The 19589-nt window shown below is 41.1% G+C and overlaps 2 protein-coding genes across 4 annotated transcripts; one reads left to right on the top strand and one right to left on the bottom strand.

Annotated features, from left to right (window-relative positions):
- The first annotated feature begins 5431 nt into the window (after positions 1–5431).
- map7a (microtubule-associated protein 7a) lies at positions 5432–11915 on the top strand. 3 transcript variants are annotated; one of them, XM_080479672.1, is made up of 15 exons: positions 5438–5946; positions 6696–6794; positions 6933–7004; positions 7108–7271; positions 7413–7512; positions 7681–7797; positions 8003–8172; positions 8273–8406; positions 8498–8739; positions 8822–8999; positions 9081–9273; positions 9373–9477; positions 9612–9662; positions 9818–10046; positions 10666–11915. In XM_080479672.1, the coding sequence occupies exons 1-15, from the start codon at positions 5820–5822 to the stop codon at positions 10674–10676; spliced, it is 1992 nt and encodes a 663-aa protein (XP_080335798.1). In that variant the 5' UTR covers positions 5438–5819; the 3' UTR covers positions 10677–11915. The 3 variants fall into 3 exon arrangements, with proteins under 3 accessions (XP_080335800.1, XP_080335798.1, XP_080335799.1); XM_080479673.1 differs by having other exon boundaries at positions 5469–5946; positions 8027–8172; XM_080479674.1 differs by lacking the exon at positions 7681–7797 and having other exon boundaries at positions 5432–5946; positions 8027–8172.
- A 1853-nt stretch (positions 11916–13768) lies between these two features.
- On the bottom strand, positions 13769–18838 carry pole2 (polymerase (DNA directed), epsilon 2). The gene is made up of 19 exons (XM_080480793.1): positions 18746–18838; positions 18443–18543; positions 18299–18374; positions 17594–17671; positions 17345–17438; positions 17124–17198; positions 16912–16995; positions 16763–16819; positions 16618–16666; positions 16392–16464; positions 15791–15963; positions 15608–15697; positions 15470–15524; positions 15318–15377; positions 14720–14797; positions 14534–14642; positions 14189–14365; positions 14008–14075; positions 13769–13922 (listed from the first exon to the last, which is right to left on the bottom strand). Exons 1-19 carry the CDS (start codon positions 18814–18816, stop codon positions 13904–13906), a joined length of 1587 nt encoding a protein of 528 aa, XP_080336919.1. The 5' UTR covers positions 18817–18838; the 3' UTR covers positions 13769–13903.
- Between the last annotated feature and the right edge of the window lie 751 nt (positions 18839–19589).

Consider the following 19589-nt stretch of genomic DNA (forward strand, 5'->3'; position numbering starts at 1 on the left):
TGAATCAATCTGAACTCCCTGGTCCAAGCAAATAACAGAAACATTCTGAGGAACATGATAATAACCCATACAAATGCAATCAGAACAACAGCCAACATTGATTGTAAGGTTCTAAATATATTTGTAGTGTTTAAAAAAAACCTCTCCAAAACAACTTAAGAGACAAAAATCAAGTGAAATGACACTTTGTCATCGCCGAAAGCCTTCAAGCACACTATAAAACACGAACACGCCAAATGCAATAAGTCTCACTTGTTGCATTTGATCTTTACTTGACACGGTGTTACTAAGGAATTGAAACAGTTTGAATATACATACCATGCAAGAAAAAGGATTCTTCTGTCACCCTCCTCCACGCAGCTCCAACAGGCTTCCGTTGGGGGAAAAACACCCGATGAACTTCTTGTTTTTTGTTTCCCACTAAAACTTGAAGAAACACTACATCAACATTTTGGACTTTTACACTGCGGTAAGAATAAGGCCACAAAGTAAAGTTGTACAGAAAAGAATTGGGTTTGTCCAAGTCTGAAGTTGGGCTGGAGTGATGTGATACGCCGATGAATAGTGCATGAGTGTTGAACCTGAGACTGGTAACTATAACTAGGAGCTGCTGAGAGACGTCACTGTGAGCAGAGTCTGCCAATCCACATGGGTCCTGAATGCCTCAGTATATATGTGCTAAACATTAAAAGCCAACTGCATTTAGGTCTTAAGATTTCTTATTTTATTTTTTTGGGGTACAATATACACTATTCACATAATGTCTATTATGTCTGAGATGCGTTGGTAGGTTAGAGTATGATTCCCTGATCGAGGACCTTTCTATGTGGAGTTTGCATGTTCTTCCTGTGCCACTGTGGGTTTTTGGTACTCCACTTGTTGTGTCTGTCTGTGTTTGTCCTGTGATGGACCGGCGACCTGAATAGGTATAAAGGATGGATGCAAGTTGGACTATGCAAACAGCATACAATGCATGTTTCCAAGGCCGTAGCGAAGGGGGCGGGGCAACGGCGGTTTAAGCGGCTGGTTGGAAGAGCATCCATGCAGAATAATTTATATAATTTTTAATAATATTTAAGGAAAAGCGCCCTTCAAGCCCCTGCTCAGCAAAATACTTTTTAGTTGGGCAGATTTTTATTGTACCATTAAGTTTCATAAAAAAATGTCACGTGTATAACGTATGATAAATAGTGTGCATCTTTCAAAATGAAAGCAGCGTATAATGCACATTCGGCGTAACGCGCACGACACGTAATGCGCACCACATGTTCAGTTCAGACGAACATAACACGTTTTCAACAATTTCCAGTTGCTTTGTTTATGCCATAAAGCCATTAGTCAAGGAGATAACTTTAAAATGGACGCTATGGTATATGTTTGATCAAAACTGACAACTTGAAAAGCTTCAATCAGAGTCGCTACGAAGGGTCATCAATACATTGCCATGTCACATGCGTTAGAATTACAAGCAAGTAAACAAAATGTCAGGCCAGCCTACTTGGAAGAATGCTTCCTTTTAATCATTAATAGGGCGCAGCTCCAGACTGGATCTTGACGGCAGACGAACTGTCTTCTGTCACTGGATCGCCAAATGTTTTCAAGTTGTGTTTGCTCTGCTTTCTGTTTCAAATTCATTCACATTTGAGCTCCAAGTATTAAAAACTGACCTACATTTTGAGTCATGGACGTGTGGTTGACACTGACTGAGTGATGCTGCTGTGTTTACATGATGGATGGAGAATCAAACCAGACAGCCATAGTGTTACGCATCACACCACCAACTTTAAAAAAACAACAAAAAAAGCTGCTATGAAAGCATTGATGATGTTGCATTATTTTTGTTAAGCTGAGGCATGCTTTATCAACCTCTATTCAACGCCGCATCTATTGAAAGCTGAAGTACAACTCATCATCTCATCAATTACACATACAGTCAGTCTGTAAGCCATACGTCAACATCTAAAGTTGCTGGTATCCGATGAAACAAGGTTTTAAATTATTCAAGAGGCCAGGTCGGTGTTGCATGTGGCATCCTCATTATGAGCAGGTATCACCCTTCACAACAGAAAAAAAATTGATTGTGTTTGGAGGTGAATACGGGGAAACATGTCAACGTCCCATTGGGACGAGTGACACATTTCACGAGTCTGAAGATAAGCTCGCACACTACACTCAGGAATGCACTGAACAAATATCTAATAGACATGCAGGTATTAAAACACTTAAGCAGCTGTTTCAGTATTGTTTCCTTCAATGTGGTGGATAAATTGTTTTCCTGGGTGCTGAGCTGGAAGTGTGTCGTGCTTTCAGTGACATCAACCTGGCCTCGGTGTTGAGGGATTCTGCTGGTAATTACATGACTAAGTGCAGGCTAGGAGGGGATGAGGAGATCCTACTTCCTCCAGGATAGCCAGCAAACATGTCACCAATCGTGCAAAGTTACAAGTTGCCCCTGTAGGCAAAAATACTCACCTCGTTCTCTGATGGCTGTTGTCGTCGCCGTCAATGTTAAGCACTGAAGAAAGCAGGCGCCTCTTTAAAGTCTCTCATTAATACAGTGTGATGAGTATGACGGTTTGTACAGATAATCTAACAGCTGTTTAACATAAAGATTATTGCTATGTTTAATATGGGAAAATATTTAGGTAACTCTTATGAATATGTATGAACACGCAACCAAGCCCTTGAACTGACACCTCCGATAATGTCATCTAGGGTGAACCACAGAATGACTTGATACCAACCATGCAATCTTATCCCATGTAGGTCCAGTGTCCAGAGGCCTATTTTGGCTGTTGGTTGTAGACTGGTTATCAACATCTTATTTGTGCTCCAGTGACTCTATGGGCTCACCACCTGACTGTGGTGTAGTGTATCCTCATTGCACAGTCCAGGCTCTGTGGACGCCACAGCTTTGTTGCTGGTTGTGGTGGTGGTGATGGTGGTGATGGTGGTGGTGATGGTGGGGGCATGCGTGGCACTGGCCAGCGGGCACGTAGAGCCCAGGCGGATCTGACCTCCAGTGACCCTGGAAATGATCAATAGAAAATGATTGCCATTTAGTTTATGTCAGTGTATATGAAAGATTTGAGTTAAAGGTGTGTCAAACAGTTGACAGAACAAGATAATATATTAATTCAACAGCTCATATAGAACATGCAATTCTAACTTTGATGAAACATTTTCATTCAAACATAAACCACCATACTCGATAGAGCTGGGCTCTTTCTGAGCTAATTTGATCTTTGGGCATTGAGTATTTCTGCATTGTTAATCAATAGATTAATGCATTCCAGTTTCCGTGTGATTACTGAAGGCAGGGTTGTTGTTTTTTTTATAAAGGAGAATGAGGCTCTCCTTAAAGAGCTTGAATCACATTGTGCACTGCCAAGTATCTCCCACAATTCTCTAGCCACACTAATTTCTGTTTGAATGTCAGAATTTCTAATGTTCATCACATTATAACATTTTACAATTAAAACTGGTTAATTAAACAATGATGTATAAAAAAACAATAATGAAAAAAAATACTTTATCTCAAATTTAATTTCATATAGTCTGCAACTTTTACAATTATGACTCTGTACTCATGCTTATTTGAAATTAATTTGTCTGTATTACACTTCTATACAGAGCCCTTAAAGGGACTTTATCTTTTAAATAAAGTAATGAATAGCTTCAGGACCTTGGCTATAATACTTTTTATAATGATTTCTTTTCAGAAAAAAAGGAAAATAATTGAAGCAAGAAAAAGTCAAACCCCAAACCCATGTTTTTTCCCCTGATTCTGTGTGTGTGTGTGTGTGTGTGTGTGTGTGTGTGTGTGTGTGTGTGTGTGTGTGTGTTGGTCCGTTCATTACATGTTGTCTTTAAAGAATAATAAAATTACACTGTGTTCACTTATATAGATGATAAAAACGTTGTTTTTTTTTTATCACTGTTCTGTAGTTCATCTTGATTCTGACATGTTGGCTGTTTTGTTGTGTGTAAGTTCTTCTCAACCTCATAAACATATCTGGTTATAAAGTGCTGTGCCAATCAATTTGATACATTCCATCTTTGATTTACCAGATAAAAACCCAATTGTGATTATATTCTCTTTTTCAATATATACTTGCCAGACAACAGGTGACAATACTCGGTTTTTCTGTCTTGTAAGAAAGCCTTGAATTATTACTAACAGTAATCAGATCTGTCTCAGGTCGCGCTGAAGAACATTGCGAGACCCAGGGGCAGAATATCTGAAAGGTTTCTTCCCTAGTTCAGCTGTCACTCAAGAAATCCCTGAGAAGAATCCAAGAAGTGTTGAGATCTGATGATTCACCACATGAGAGATGGAAGATAAAGGAAGTCGGTCAAAAACACATTTATAAACAAAAAGCAGGCAGTGTGAGTCTAGGAACAGATAGAGAGGGACGCTTATAGAAGACTGATGAACACTGTGTCCATAGCCAGTGAGAAATCATAAAGTAAAGTAGTACATTGAGTCCAGTTTCTTTGAACAATAATCAAGAAGATTTACATAAAGCAGGTCAAAATAGTTCATTGTTTTAGCTTTAGTCTTGATAATATAATTATCAAGTTGGCTTGAGATAATTGTTCCCAAACCAAGACAATACCACCAAAATAGATGACACTTTGAAAAGTTTAGCAAGCCTTGAGTTTACTTTGCGTTGGGGCTTTACTCTTCTTCCAACCAAACAATCGGTGAAGTGGCAGAAAACTGTAGGTATTGTTCCCCAAACAGTTACTAATGTTAGACATCTGGTCAATGAGGAAAGTTTATGAGTCCATCCATAATCTATGGAAACCATTCTTTATGGATGGATTCATAAACGTTCCAGGAATAATACTTACAAAAGAGTCATTTGTTGCATTTACGTAACTCCGCAAACCAATGCTCAGGTGTCCAAGTGAACCAAAAACTTGCCTTATTAATAATGAGAACATTTAAATCATTACTTTTTCTTTGAAACTACACTGACATCAATTAAAAGTCGAAACACAACAAATCCAAATTAAATGGTGACATTAACCAGGTGTTTTCTCAGTGTCCTGAATAAAAGCATAAAGACAGCCTAAATGAATGAACTGAAGTTATTAGGGGAATTCGGCTGACAGCTTGTTCATTGTAAAGAAAGACCGCCATCTAGTGGTCAGAGTCTTTCATTCATCAGGAAGGAATCATGGGTAAAAAAAAAAAAAATATTCATGCGTCATCTATTTCCTTCACTAAATGTAAGTCAACATCTAGGGAGTTTATGCCACTGGACATTAGATCACTGTTGTCATGGCAATTATTCATGACAGGCTTCCAACACTGCTTCCTATTTTTTTTTTCCTCCTACATCTTCTTCCTTGAAACGCTGCACCTCTTTGGCTGCCTCCATCCATCCAGCAGCCAGTGTGGTGGGGGGAATTAAAGTGACACAGCTATAATATGTGAAAGTAAAGCAGAGCAGCTCACTAGGGTGAGATCTGTGAAGGGTGGGAGTAGCTTTTCTTTTTTTTTTATAGATGAGTCTCATTCCAGATCTCTATACTGGAAGACATTTATTTCTATGTGGAGAAGGTCCCTTTAAAAAAACAACAACAACCCTTCAGTCTTTTTTTTAATCAGGGTTATAACTACATGCTTGCCTTTCCCCTCAGTTCATTTGTGAGGCACAGATGGACAAGCAGCTGATGCAGGAGGCAGTTCTGTGTACAGCACACTCCGCCGAGGACCTGGAGGCATCTTGAAATAGAAATTCTAAAGAGGAGGAGGAGGAGGAGGAGAAGGAGGAGAGAAAGCAGGGGGTTTAAGCCAGAGCATTGGTATGCCAGGCTCAATACCGAGCATGGCCGCGCAGAAGAGGCAGAGTGTCGTCCCTCCATCGCAGGGACCACTTTCTACACGTACCATCGAGAGCCAAAGGAAGGGAAAACGATGTGAAAGAAAAGCAGGTTAGTAAATATAATCATATTATCACATTATTGTAGGATTTGTACATCATCTCATCAAAACAAGCCTTTACTTGACGTAAAGGCAGAAGGGCCATCTGATGATGCATGATTACAATAAGCAGCTCAAACGTTACCACTGGGAAATCCTGTTAATGGTACGCGTATCTAAACATGAATAAATTATGGAAACCTCTGTGATCAGATTACATAATGCACAGACCCTGATGTTGTTTTCCCAGAAACATTCAGTACACGTGATTCATTCCTTGTGTTTCTCAGTCTTGTGTGTTTCCTCTTCATTTTGACCTTTATTTATTGCCTGTCACAGTCATATTCATGTGGACTGGTCAGGTGCTAGCATGTTCTCTTTGCTTTTTATTCACAGTCAGATCATAATGGCTCTTTTCATTTGGAGCTGACCCTAAGGCCACTCTAATCCTTTGAGAGTTACTGTTATGGACAGCCTTTTAAAATAAACCTGATTTGCTTCGGGTCTTTAAAGATAATAAGTGTCACTTTATTATCTGTTATAATAAAACTGAATTTAAACCTGAGTTACATTTTGACATTTCAAGGTTTGTTTTTCTTTTGGTCATCGTTAGAACTCTCCATGTTACCAGCATTAAAAGATAGACGAACGCAATGAGGGAAATTTAGAGGCAAAGAAATCAAAATCTTAAAGCGGTCACAAATACTGCAGTATTTAATTTACTACAGACTATAACGTGCACATTTTTCCTCCTTTACAGAGAATGTCTCCAAACCAGAGACACAGACAAAGAGAGCGATTTGCTCTTTCAACAAGTCTGCCCAAATCTACAACTCACTTTCTCCTCGGGCTGCTGCAGGTTTGATAGCATGCTGCTTTACTGGGGCAACCTTTTCTCTCCTACAGTCAAACCTGTATTTGGATTATTAGAGTTTGAAATACCTAAAAAGCAATACAAATCACACTCAGCTATTGGGTTTTCCTGACTTTCTCGCAGTGAACGGACAAAATGTGGACGAGAGGCTTAAAGCAGCACGAGAAAGAAGAGAGGAGAACCAGAAGCTCCTTGGTATGTTGGAACAATTCGCAGCACAAAGCCAGTCCGACGTCCTCAATTTCGAAGCACATTAACATACATATTAATCTATAAATACCGGTTCATTCATTCTTAGCCTCTCGGGAACTGAGCAGGTTGGAGCGGGAACAGCGAGCCAGGCGCTACTATGAACAACAACTGCAGGAGCGCCAAAGGAGACTCATGGAGCAGCGGCTGAAGGAGGAGAGGAGGCGAACTGCTGTGGAGGAGAAGCGCAAGCAGAGGCTGAGAGAGGAGAAAGTGAGTTTTGATGGTTGAACATGAAAAAAAAAAATAAACAAAAAAAACTTTTATTTCCCGAGAGGCTGCTGATTCCACTTTACAGGACCTTGTGACTGGACTGAGTATCGATAACAATGATGTGTCCTTTTCTCAATCCAGGAGCGATGTGAATCTGCAGTGCGTAGGACGCTGGAGAAGAGCCAGAAGGCCCAACAGACCCTAAGTGAAATCACAAGGGGAAGAAAGCTCAACAAAAACGGTAAGAGTGCGTTTACCAGTGTGCTTTGCCATCTTACCTTTTATCATTATCTCTTTGAGCTCACAACAATCTACTTGCAGTTTCGGCTCTTCGTGTAACAATAATACTTGGCATGGCCTTTCTTTCGTTTCTGCTGCTCTTTAAACTTCATGCTGATCAATGCACTAGTTTCACGCCGCTTGCCACTGACAGCATGGGAGAAGAACTTGGTCAGTCGCCTCCTCACTCCCACATGCTCTTATCTGGCCAGGAGCAAGAGTGTCGGTTGTCAGTCTGGACAGGAAGGTACTCCCACCCACGAGCGCAAAACAAACCTGCTCTGATATACAAGCACTAATACTGCCACAACAGCTAACTTGTCTGGATCTCTGGATGATTAACGCTGCTGCTTTTCCCTCCACCGCCTCATATTTCCATCCTTTTCACTGTTCCCACCATTTGTGCATATTTCCAAAATTCCCTGTGATTATGGCACAAAACACTGGCTCAGTTGTCCATGTTTGTCGCCGTGCAGTTTCATTCCACTCCATGAATACCACCACCACCACCACCCCCGCCACCACCCACAAACCCCAGCACCACTCTGGCTCAGGCCACCACCGGTCAACTGCCTCCCCCGGCGCCAACAACAACCGGCCAAGAAGCATCTATGTGCCCCAGGTAAATCACTTTCTTTGGGTGTCACATACTCATTTCATAGTAGTCCTCTGTCTTATGGATATGTGTTAATCAGTTTTTCCACATCTTCCTTGTGGTTTAGATGAAAGTAGCAAGACCGCAAGAGACAGTTAAGAAAAATCCATCCAGCAGCTCAAACAGATCAACTCCCGTCAAAAGCGTGACAAAACCATCTACAGTCCGGCAAAAAAACCCTGCATCCCCGTCACCAGAACGGTGGGTAAAATATTTCCAGTGTGCATGTGAAATATGGCGACAGTAATGAGGACAAAGTGCGACATCTGCTCTCTTTTGCTGGATCTTAAAGGACGCCCCGGAGATCCATCAGCAGACATCCGACCCCGATGCAGCTCGAGCTCCCATCTGTCCCTGAGGAAGATGCTGCTGTTTGTACCTCTGCTCTCTCCCCTGGTAACACAAGGCCTGTCAGGAAATCGCATGAAGGTCAGCGAGAGAATCTGAGGAAGGAAAATCCACCAGAGACGCCATGTTCGGACCTGCCTGGCAGAAACAAAGAAGCTCAAACCAGAAGAACAGCAGGAGGTGGAAGTAAGTTAAAAAAACAAACTAAAACAAACTTAACCACTGTATGGAGTTCAAACACATTAAAGGCGAGATCATCTCTTTGCAGGTCCTTCTAAAAATGTTGCCCGTTTAGCGCCACAAGCTCCAGAAATCATGAACAGACCGTCGGCCGGGACGACAGACCCAAACGAGGCCTCGCGCCTACTGGCTGAAAAGAGAAGAGAGGCTCGACTACAGAGGGAGAAAGAGGAGCAGGAGCGCCTGCAGAGAGAGGAGGCCGAAAGGTACAAGTCACGTTCACCAACGGGACCAACAGTGCAGCAGTCACAGACCATTACACTGGTTACATCACGATTTATGTCCAGGCGGAGCCAAGAGGAACTGGAGCGCAGGAGGGCCGAGGAGCGAGCGAGGCAGCAGGCGGAGGAGCGAGCGAGGCAGCAGGCCGAGGCTCAGCGTCTCATCGAGGAGAAGAGACGGAGGGAGGAGGAGGAGCAGAGGCAAGCTGAAGAAGAGAGAGCTCAGGCCATGAGGGAGGCCGCTCTCCTGCTGAAACAAGTAATACCGCCATCTACAGGACCTGCGTCTGCACCCGAAGGACATCTTACTGATGATGTCCTTTGTAATTGTGTTTCCGTCCGTCTGTGTTCTCCACAGCGAGAGGAGGAGCTGGCCAGAGAGAAAGCACATGCAGAGCAGATGCAGCAACAGCGAGACATAATCGCTCAGAAAGAAGAAGCAGAGCGACAAGTTCGAAAAAAGGTTCATGATTTGAGATGAGACGACCTCTTCTGCATGTACACATCTATAGGGATTGTCCGTAATCCACAAATAAACTAGATAAATAACTAATTTGTAAAAAAATCCCTTCATCAACGTGTTTATTTTTCCTCCAGCGACTTGAGGAGATCATGCGGAGAACCAGAAAAACAGATTCTCCAGATATGGTGAGATTCAGTGCCTTTTTTTAAACGCACATTGCCCCGGGATAGTCATGACGCACATCCAGCATCGTCTAATCGACGTTGCTTCCGAAGACAGACAACTTGCTCTTCTTCTTCAAAATGATTCCTATCGTCTGTTTTTTTTGTTTTTTTTACAGAAATCGGTGCCGGTGAGGAATTTGCCAAATGAAGCGAAACCAAAGGAAAACACAGAGCCTGTGCACAATGCCAAGGTGGAAGAAGCCATCAAGCTCCCCGTGGGGACAAAAACCACCCAGCTGGGGTTGAGCAATGAGGAGGACATGGTCCCTGTTGTAGCCTTCAAAGAACGCAGATCTCTGAGGACGCTCACTGGCCTGGAAGAGATCCAGACCCACCAACGAGCAGGTAGGAAACAACCGGCTGCCGTCAGGGTGGAACGTTTCAGCCAACCAGCCCCAGTTATTATGTCAGTAAGAACCTAGACACTCAGTTAGTCTTGTAAACGTGGTCATTCTCCGGTGGTTTGTGGTGGTAAGCTGCCATGCATACAAAAAGAAAAAGCTTGAAAACCAGGAAAAATGGTTTCAGCTCTTTTTCCTGGTTTGTGGCTGTTTCTCATCGTAGTAATGAAAAACTAATCCATTGACCTTCCGTAACATTACAACCAACAGGTAAAGTGGAAAAACTTCATCTGGCACCCTGTTGGTGCAAGAATTACACAGCAAGTACACGTGATGGGACAGACAGTAAAATATTATCTGTGCAGATCCAGAGGGGCTAAATTATTAACGGCTGGATGAGTCATAGCAAGTCTTACACGCCATCGAAAGAGGGACAAGGAAGATTAATGCACACGGTGTGATGGTATGGGACTGAAAGGATCTGCTGCTCAAGTTACCTTTCAATGTCCGGAAGAGGTGATGCCTCAACACATAGAAGCCAGGTGGTCACAGTGTCATGGCTGATCAGTGTAACTATCAAAGTCCTTATAAACTCTTTTTCCTCTCTGTTTTGCTTCGTTTAGAGGTCATCTGAGGAGCGCCTCCAGAGTGGCAGACGAGCGGAGTCTTCCCAGAAGAGCCGTGATTTCTCTCTGAAACATAGAAATTACTGCACCACAGCCATTTCACTATCCTTCAGCACCTTGAAAGAGCATGTGAAAAAAAAACAAAAAAGAAAACTACAGCCTTGCCTCTCAGTGAGGACATCAGCGTTTGGTTACTTTGCTATTTGTAACCGGCGGCACAAATATTAAGCGAGTTGTGTGATAATTCTCAAGTGCATCAGGTTTCTGGTCTAATAATGCCTATCCACGTAAACAGTAGATGTAAAACAGTGCTCCTGATAGTTTGCGGGCAAATGCAGTATATCAGCTATATGGCGAATGTTGCCTTTGTGAAATAGTGAAAATAGCATTTCTAAAAGAATCACAACACGTGATATGCTTTTTGCTTATTCCTGATATTTCCTGCTATCCAAGCACTTTTCCCTCCTCAGTTTTGTCACTGCGGGATGAGAATAGCTCAAGTCGCAGTTTGAGCCAAGGACTCCAGAGTTGAGCGCGTTAGCGAGAGGCGACCTCCTGCATTTCTATCTAGCCTTGGATGTCACAAAGTATAGAAATCATGTATTTTAAAGCTGCTAAGGAGCATAGCTTCCAAAGATGCTGCTTCAGCTGTGTGTGTGAGTGTGTGTGTGTGTGTTTTAGATGAAACAATGCACAAAGCATTTCCTGCACTGACACATGCTTTGTTTGACTCCGTGCAAGCATTTTATGACGCAAAGCATAGAAGTAAGGTGTCTTTATTACAATAAAAGTATGAACACAAATGTATCTGATAATCAATATTTGATCCTGAACTTTAAGTATCGCTTATGACTATAACATGTTAATCTGTTAAGTCAATATGTGCCATATTTCATTAAAGTTCAAACTATGCCACATTTCTGCCCTTTCTTCCATTAATGTATCGCCTGTGAGCATGAAAACCGGTTAAATGAGCAGATTAAAAGGCAACACACTGAAATGCATGATTTAGAATTGCATCCTGTTCATCTATATTCTACAGTCTGTGCTCTACGTGTCAGAGTGTTGGCAATGATATGCTAAAGCATTGAGAGACAAGGGAACAAATGGCTGAATCAGATGCGACAGCTGAATACTTGTCCTCTATTTGCACATGCACCTTTCGAAAGTGATCCTCCAAATCACTACGAGCCGTTACTGGATTTCTGCAACTGGAAATGACTGAATCTTCAGGAAAAGTTGAGAGTAAAGTAAAAAAAAAAAAAAAAGAAGTTGGAGGAAGAATTGTCCGGCAAACAGGCTGATTGTACAAAACACATACAAAACACAAGGAGTTCAACCAAAATGTGAACTAGAAAGAGGAGCTGCTGAAGCAGTGCAAAAGAAACCAAGGAGACCTGCAAGACTAACGTGGCAGAATGAATTGAAAGCAAAAAGATGAGCAAACCTGACATCCAGGTCCTGGTGAACAAGAGACTTCTCCACTCAACCACATATCCTCATTACCCTGCACCACCCTGCAAACCAAACGAATCTGAAAGGCAGCACAGTGATGCTCTTTCACTCCCATGTCAATTCATTTGATCATAAGAATGACATTTGGATCAATAACATAAAGGTCATCCTTCAAATTATATTAGAACTGCATGCTGACGTGAAGTCTGTTTCATTTAGGTGTCGCTGGGATATTTTTACACAGAAAGTTAGAGATCAACATCCAGCTTAGTGCTGCATAAATGTTCACACAACTAAACAACAATAGATCTTAACTTCACTGGAAATCACCACTAACCAAATGACCCAAATAAAATTAGTAAATATAAGAGCTTGCATGAGTTCAACTACATTAGAATGAAGAATGACTTCATATTTTGAATAAGTAAAACTGAAATATCAAAGTGTGCATGAGCTCTTACCTGCTAAATAAAACGATTGCAATCGAGCACAACGTTAACATTTTGAAAGAGCAAACAACAGACTCTGAATAAACAATCTGCATTAAGAAAAATTCCTCAAATAATAAAACTTATAGAGTTCACTTGAGTAACTGCTTAACACATGAGGTATCCATATAGTCAACTGTATTACTACGTCCTAATTCCAGTAATTAAAACTACTTAAATATTCCTACCATACTGGTGATGTCATGAAGGAAAAACTCCTTGCCAGGCGACAAATATATAAGAAATTATTTTTGGCGTTCGTAATCTCTTCAGACCCCTCAGGCTCAAGGTGGGTTCCTGCACAGAGGTGTGCACGCCCACCTGTGCTGCATGGAGAGACACGCCCATTGCGCGGTCACGTGACCTTCGGGTTCACAAAACGAGTTTTCAAACGGCCCCAAAGCTGAATCCACCGCATCAGAGCAGTGTGGTTGGAAACATGAAGTGATAGAGAAAGAGTTGACTGCTTCTGCCACCTTGTGGTGCAGAGTTGTATCGTTTAAAAACAATAATGATGCGATTTATTGCATTCACGTCTGATCATGCAATATTATGCAGAATAGAATAATGGTGTGAGGAACACACGTTATCAACTAAAATATGTGTACAATGAATATTTTAATCTTCGATAATAAGGGGGTTATTAGAGGACATTTTATATGTCGACTCTTAAAAGTCATTATGACCAATCTTACCTGCAAATCTCTTCAAATGTGACACACAACTGACCAAAATCTCACACACACCAAAATCTAAATAAAAATCATTTCTCATTAAAAAAATTCTTGAACTGGTCCTAGTTACTTAGATAAAAATATGAAACACTGTATTTGAACTTTTGTTTTTATGTTTTGTTGTTGACTAACAAGAGGCAAGAGATTAAACACACCGAATGAGGATTGGATTCATTTTGAACGTCTTGGGGTTTGGGGGGAAAGAAACTAAAGGATTGAACAAGCTTTTTGACATCGAGAGCACTTCAGAGTTGTAGCTCAAGGTTATTAAGCCTACTGAAGCTGACATTAACTAACGTTATTTGAATTTGACCGTCGGTTAAAGTTCGCTCTAACCTCATCTCACCAGCCGATGCTTACGAGAGCTACAAGGACGAGCCTTTGGTGACGGCAAGAAGAAAAAAAAAATAATTTACTAAATCCAACAGAGCAATAAAAACTTTATTATACAAGGCAGATCTTGGACAGATATAAAAACAATGACTGAGTACTTCGACTTTCAGTATTCCCAAAATGACGAACATTGACATTGGTTTACTGGTGCACCCATGATGGTCTTTAGAGGCCTTGGAGTTTGCTGTGAAGATAAGAAATGTAGTTTAGTAGATTAAATAAGTATTATTATTATTAATATCAAATGGAAGAAATTTGATTTAGAGCACCTGTCCTCCACAGTTCTGTTGGAAGGGTAGTAGACTTTGAACGTGAAGCCACTTCTGGGGAACGATCCCTGCAGACATGAACCAAAGGTTCTGAATACCAGTGAAGCTCGTGTTTGAAAGACCTGCTGGCACGAGTAAAACCACAGATTTCTGTTGGAGAAGAACTGAATTGGATCCATACCGGGTTGAGACAGAGGCAGCCAGTGTTGGTGATGTTGAAGGGGTCGTATTTGTCTGCGAAGATGATGACATCGGGTATCGGGTAGACGCGCAGGGAGAAGTCGTAGGCCCAGAACACGGGGCTGACGTACAGAGGCAGCGGAGACAAGTGGCCCTGGGACAAGATGGTCTTTACAAACTAGACATGAAGAAGAGAAGAAAGCTTAATTGGTAGAAAACAAAGACATAATTAGATTTTTTCTTAAAACTATTGAGCTGAGGTCTGATTGATTTCCCATGACACGCACAGGAAAGGCAAAATAAACATCTGGTGTTGAAAAAAATAAATAAATAAAATGAAACTCACATGGTTCGGGATGTCGAGACTGTTATTGGGCAACCGGACGCAGTTCCTGCACAGCTTGTTGACCAGGTCCTCCCTGATAATGACGATCTCCTGGCTGCAGTACTGGATCCTGCAGGGGAAACAAACACGTCTTTCTCTTTCTCATTTCGGTGTTTAGTTGAAACATTGTTCACTGATGTCTTTTACCTGCATGGGTTAGTTGTGAAGACAGAAAAAGGCACCTTCTGTCGGAACTCTTCTGTGATGTGGTCTGCTAAAGGAGGCCTGAGGGAGAAGCAGATTGATCAGCTAATCCAACAGCACAATTCTAAAAAACTAGTCCTTTATGGAAAGTTCCCTTTTGTTCAGATGCAGTGGATCCCAGCTTATCCCTTCATACATTTTTATATGCTGAATGCGATTTCTTAAACTGAAAATAATACACCATGACATTCTGACGTGCACTGTGTATTGTTGTGGAAACTACGTTACAAAATATCTGTGTTCCGTCTCCTTTCAGTCGAATGTCAACACATGGCAACTAAACTTCACACGGTTTCATTAAATTTAATCTCTTCACTGTTTAGTTGAGCATCTATTTTGGGCTCATGTACACTTTACTCTTACTGTTTTGCAGCGTTCAGTGGAAGCTGAATCATTTTCATCACGCGCCTTGCATGGTGACAATAAAGGCATTTATTCATTCAAGAGCATGAAACTAACCTTCCCCCAAATGGAAACTTTTAATTCAAACTTTGTTTTCCGGCCCAGAAAAACTGCTCCACACACGTGAACGCTGCCTTACCTTGGCAGGATGGTGCTTGGACCGGGGTCTTCGGGGCCGGGAACAAACACAAAGCGGCTACTGCAAGGAAAAAAAACAAACAAAAAACATTTGAGTGAAATACTTCTATGTAACCCAGCTCAGACCAGAGCGAAGAAGTTAATAGATTTTACCTGCTGTGGATGCTCGGGTGTGAACAAATAGCATCAGCGAGGACCTTCAGCGATTCTGAATAAACAGAAAAATGCGGTGGGACAACTGATCGTAGAAAACGCTCAACGTGTGTGAAGCCAGAATGAGAAAATCTCAACCTTTCAGTGATTTGATCTGTGTTTTCCCATAAGGAGCCGAGGAGAAGTTCCCACACAAAATAAAACAGGTGGGAGGCATGGCGGCATATCCTGTTACGAAAAAGAGAGAGAGAAGTGTATGAATAATAACTGTTCCACATGTGGAACAATTGTCTGACGGGAAGCGTGTCCCATTTTTCAAACCTGAGAACATGATGTTGAGCTTCTCCATCACTTCCACGCTGTCCAACCAGACGTCGGAGACGATCACAAACATGGCGTCCTCGTTCTCCTCCTCCAGCTGCTTCAGCTTGGAAGAAGCTTTCACGGACGTGGTGGACGGCCCGCCAAAGAAGTTTATGTTGCCGTAGTACGCCCTTGAATCAACGCCAAGAAGAAAAAAAAAAAACTGTCAGCGGCAGAAACACATCCCTGGAATCCTGGTGAATTTTACAGCTGCTTGTGCAGCTCTCAGAATGCATTTGCATTTCTGTAATAATACTGCTGCTGCTCGCTGATTGACCTGCCATCATTTCATCACTTATTGGATAAATCCCTTTATTAATCCCTGAGGGGAATTCTTTTACAGTGTTGCTCCATGCAGAATAAATAGAAAGTTATATCAGTAAGACAGGATAAAAATAATATTCCATGTTAATATGCACAAGACTTAACGGTGACTAATATATGTATATAAAGAAAATAACTGATAGAAAGACGCTGTTTACATGGAAGACTTATGGATAGTACAACCATCCACATGACGTGTAATGCCTTCGCGCTCCTCATGTCCTCACTCACTCACCTTGTAGCGGATGACGGCTCAGTTGGTGGGAACCCGAAGCCGTTGACGTGGAAAACAGCGTCCTCGTACCAGCCTGAGAAAGACAGCAGCTCCGGTCATGTTCCGAGTGTACTGATATCGGCAAAACGTTTATTTAGGGGGTCAGCGTGGAAATCGAACCAGGCGCAACAACCACTACCCCACCATGCAGCACTGGAGCTCGAGAAGTAGTTAAAGATGATCTTACCTTCTGCCAGTACAAAGCAGGACTCTGTGTACAGGCCATTGTGAAACTGGTAAGAACAGAGCTCAGGATTCTAACGCTTTGAAACGTCACGTCGGGTTGTTTACTATGAAAACACATGTTGTTGGCACGTCACTGGAAAGGATATTGCTTTGGACATGTCCAGTTGTACCGTTCCACTTGGGTCCTCCAGATAAAATTTGCCCTGAAAAAGTAATAAATCAACATTTGTACGAAATTCGATAGTAAAACAATTAATTACTCACAAGCCGAATGGAAACTTGATATTACTGTCACCTCTTTTAGTTGTGTGATCATCCCCAGTACAATCACCTCTCCCAGTTTAGCTGTGCTACCGAGCAACGCTTCAATTGTCTTCAGCTAGGGGGAAAAACAACAAAACATCTGAATAACTGAATGCAAATCCGCAAAAAAACAAAAAAAACAAATCGAGAATTAGACTGTATATATAATTAACTCGGTGAACAATATTGATTCAAATCCGATACCTGAAATTTGTTTTGGCCCTCTTCAACAGCGGCTCCTATTGCGGGAGGAGTGAAGAGCTCATGCCGATGAGTGCGCTATATTGACAAAAATGCTGGAATGAATATAAACTTCACACAGTAGAAACACGAGTAAAAACAGCTCGTTGAGTTCATCCATCCGGGGTCTTGTGTGTGTGTGTGCTTGTGTGTGTGTGTGTGTGTGTGTGTGTGCGCTCACTGACCTGTTGTAAGATTGTGTAGCGCTCCCTGAAGAGCTCGGCTTTGTCCTTGGCCGTACCACACAGACTGGGGGCTGGATGGCTGGTCATACTGATGCTACCAAAGTGAAAATAACAGGTTTTTTTTTTACTATTTTCCATGCAAGTACCATTTAGAAACAGTTGAGGCACAATGTAGGTCCAGTGACAGAAGCGTAAAGGAACTTTGGTTTTAAGAAAAGAGGGTAAAAAGTTTTTTTTCTCTTGACTTACGGTACAAATTTCTTTCTCTCCCCACTGTAAATGTATCTGGGCACATCAAAAGCCCCGATGATGTTGAAAACATTATTGCTGCAGGAAAAAAATGACAGTCCGTAAAGTTTTTCTCCGCAGCGCAATCACAATGATCACTCAAACCGTATTTAAATAAACTGAATTCTAGTCTGATCGTTATTTAGTTTTTTGTAGTGCGCTCGCTTTCAAATATGGTTGATAACTGTAAAAGGACCAATATATTGAGTTTGACATAAGTTGTGAATTCCTACACTAATTTTATAAAACCCTATAAGTACACATGCGTGTATGAGTCTGTGTGTAAAATACAATGCCTCTACAACTTGGAAAACTAAGAGACACATTAGATATTGTTATGTTTATTGGCTCACTGACTCCAAAACAAGAATGAGGTGTTCTGAATTTTCAGAGTACATGCAGTTTTGTCACATAATCAAATCCAGAGCCACATATTTTCATTAATCATGATAATGTCAATGAATTATAACGTTCAAGCCTCTTCCATCCATAGTCTCTACTGCTTGATCCAGTTTTTTTGGTCAGGCAGGGGCAAATATGTCAATTTTAATTTGAAATAAAACATGCCTGAAGAGATAACAGCTCATTTTAATGATTCAACAAAACGCAAACTGATTATTCATCATACAACAACAACAACAACAACAACAAAAAAGCTCAGCTTACATGGCTTCATCACAGGATTGGGAGCAGTCCTGCACAGCATTTTCCACCACAGAAAGCTCTATCATGCTGGAAGACACTGCAGGAGAACACACTGTGGTTACAGCATGGAAACACTCCATAGAACTGTGCATAAACTGCACTTACATGGCTGTTTTTCCACCGCATCCAGGACTTTTTCAATAACATCCTCCAGTTCAGAAGGATTGACAGACTGCAGCACTTCCACAAGGTACTTGCTCGCATCGCTGGTTGAAAACACACAAAGGAAACATTAAAAAAAAAAAACACGACACATTACAAGAGATAATGTGTAAAACTATGACATCGACGCGGTCTGCTTGTTGCTGTTGATAGAAAACATTGTGTTGTGTTGTCTTATAGAAAAACAAGCAGTACGCAGGTCGATATCAGCAAACAATATGAAGATATTGAAATAAAAAAACATACGGTCGAAGAATGAGCCCCCTCATTTTAAAGCCGGAGGAGACTTTGGTCTTTATTTTCCGGGAGATTTCCATCGTGTCCTCCTCCAAATACAGATTTCACTCAAGCTTGGGCGCGAAATGTCAACTTCCGCATAAATGACGTCACTACCGCTAAGAACACTTTTTCAAAATTAATGTACAAGGCAGCGCCTGAATATGATTTTAATTCAAAAGAAGTATCTATCTATCTATCTATCTATCTATCTATCTATCTATCTATCTATCTATCTATCTATCTATCTATCCACACACACATATAAAACCCCTTAATATAGTCATCTATAGAAATAAATACATGTATACTGTATGAATATACATATACACAAAATAAATCTATCACATTTTACACGTGCCTATCTCGACATATATATGTAAATGCATACACATGGAAATCCATAACACTATAACTGCCTGCTCCCTGTAAATAGTGTAAATAGTGTTTACTATTTTCTGTTTTTCATCATTTCTGTAATTACATTAGTCAGTGTAAAGCCTGTACTTATTTAAATTTAAAACCATTTAACTTTTATCCTGTCAACTACTTAACTTTCTTTCAATATATTCTGTGTGGAACAACACCTTAAAAAAACTTCCCTCTGGGACTAATACAGTATTTCTATTCTATTCTATTCTATTCATCTAGGTTAACATGTCTGAACAACTTGAAAACTCACAGAAATGTTGAGAAAATATGAAAATATTCAATTAAATAGAAATGTAAAAAGTCAAGTTCACTGTACTTAATCAAAATCCTTTCTACTGTATACAAATGGAAATATAGTCTTTCCTTACATACTTTAATACAC

The sequence above is a fragment of the Lipophrys pholis genome, assembly GCF_963383615.2.
Source record: "Lipophrys pholis genome assembly, chromosome: 14".
Lineage (NCBI taxonomy): Eukaryota > Metazoa > Chordata > Actinopteri > Blenniiformes > Blenniidae > Lipophrys > Lipophrys pholis.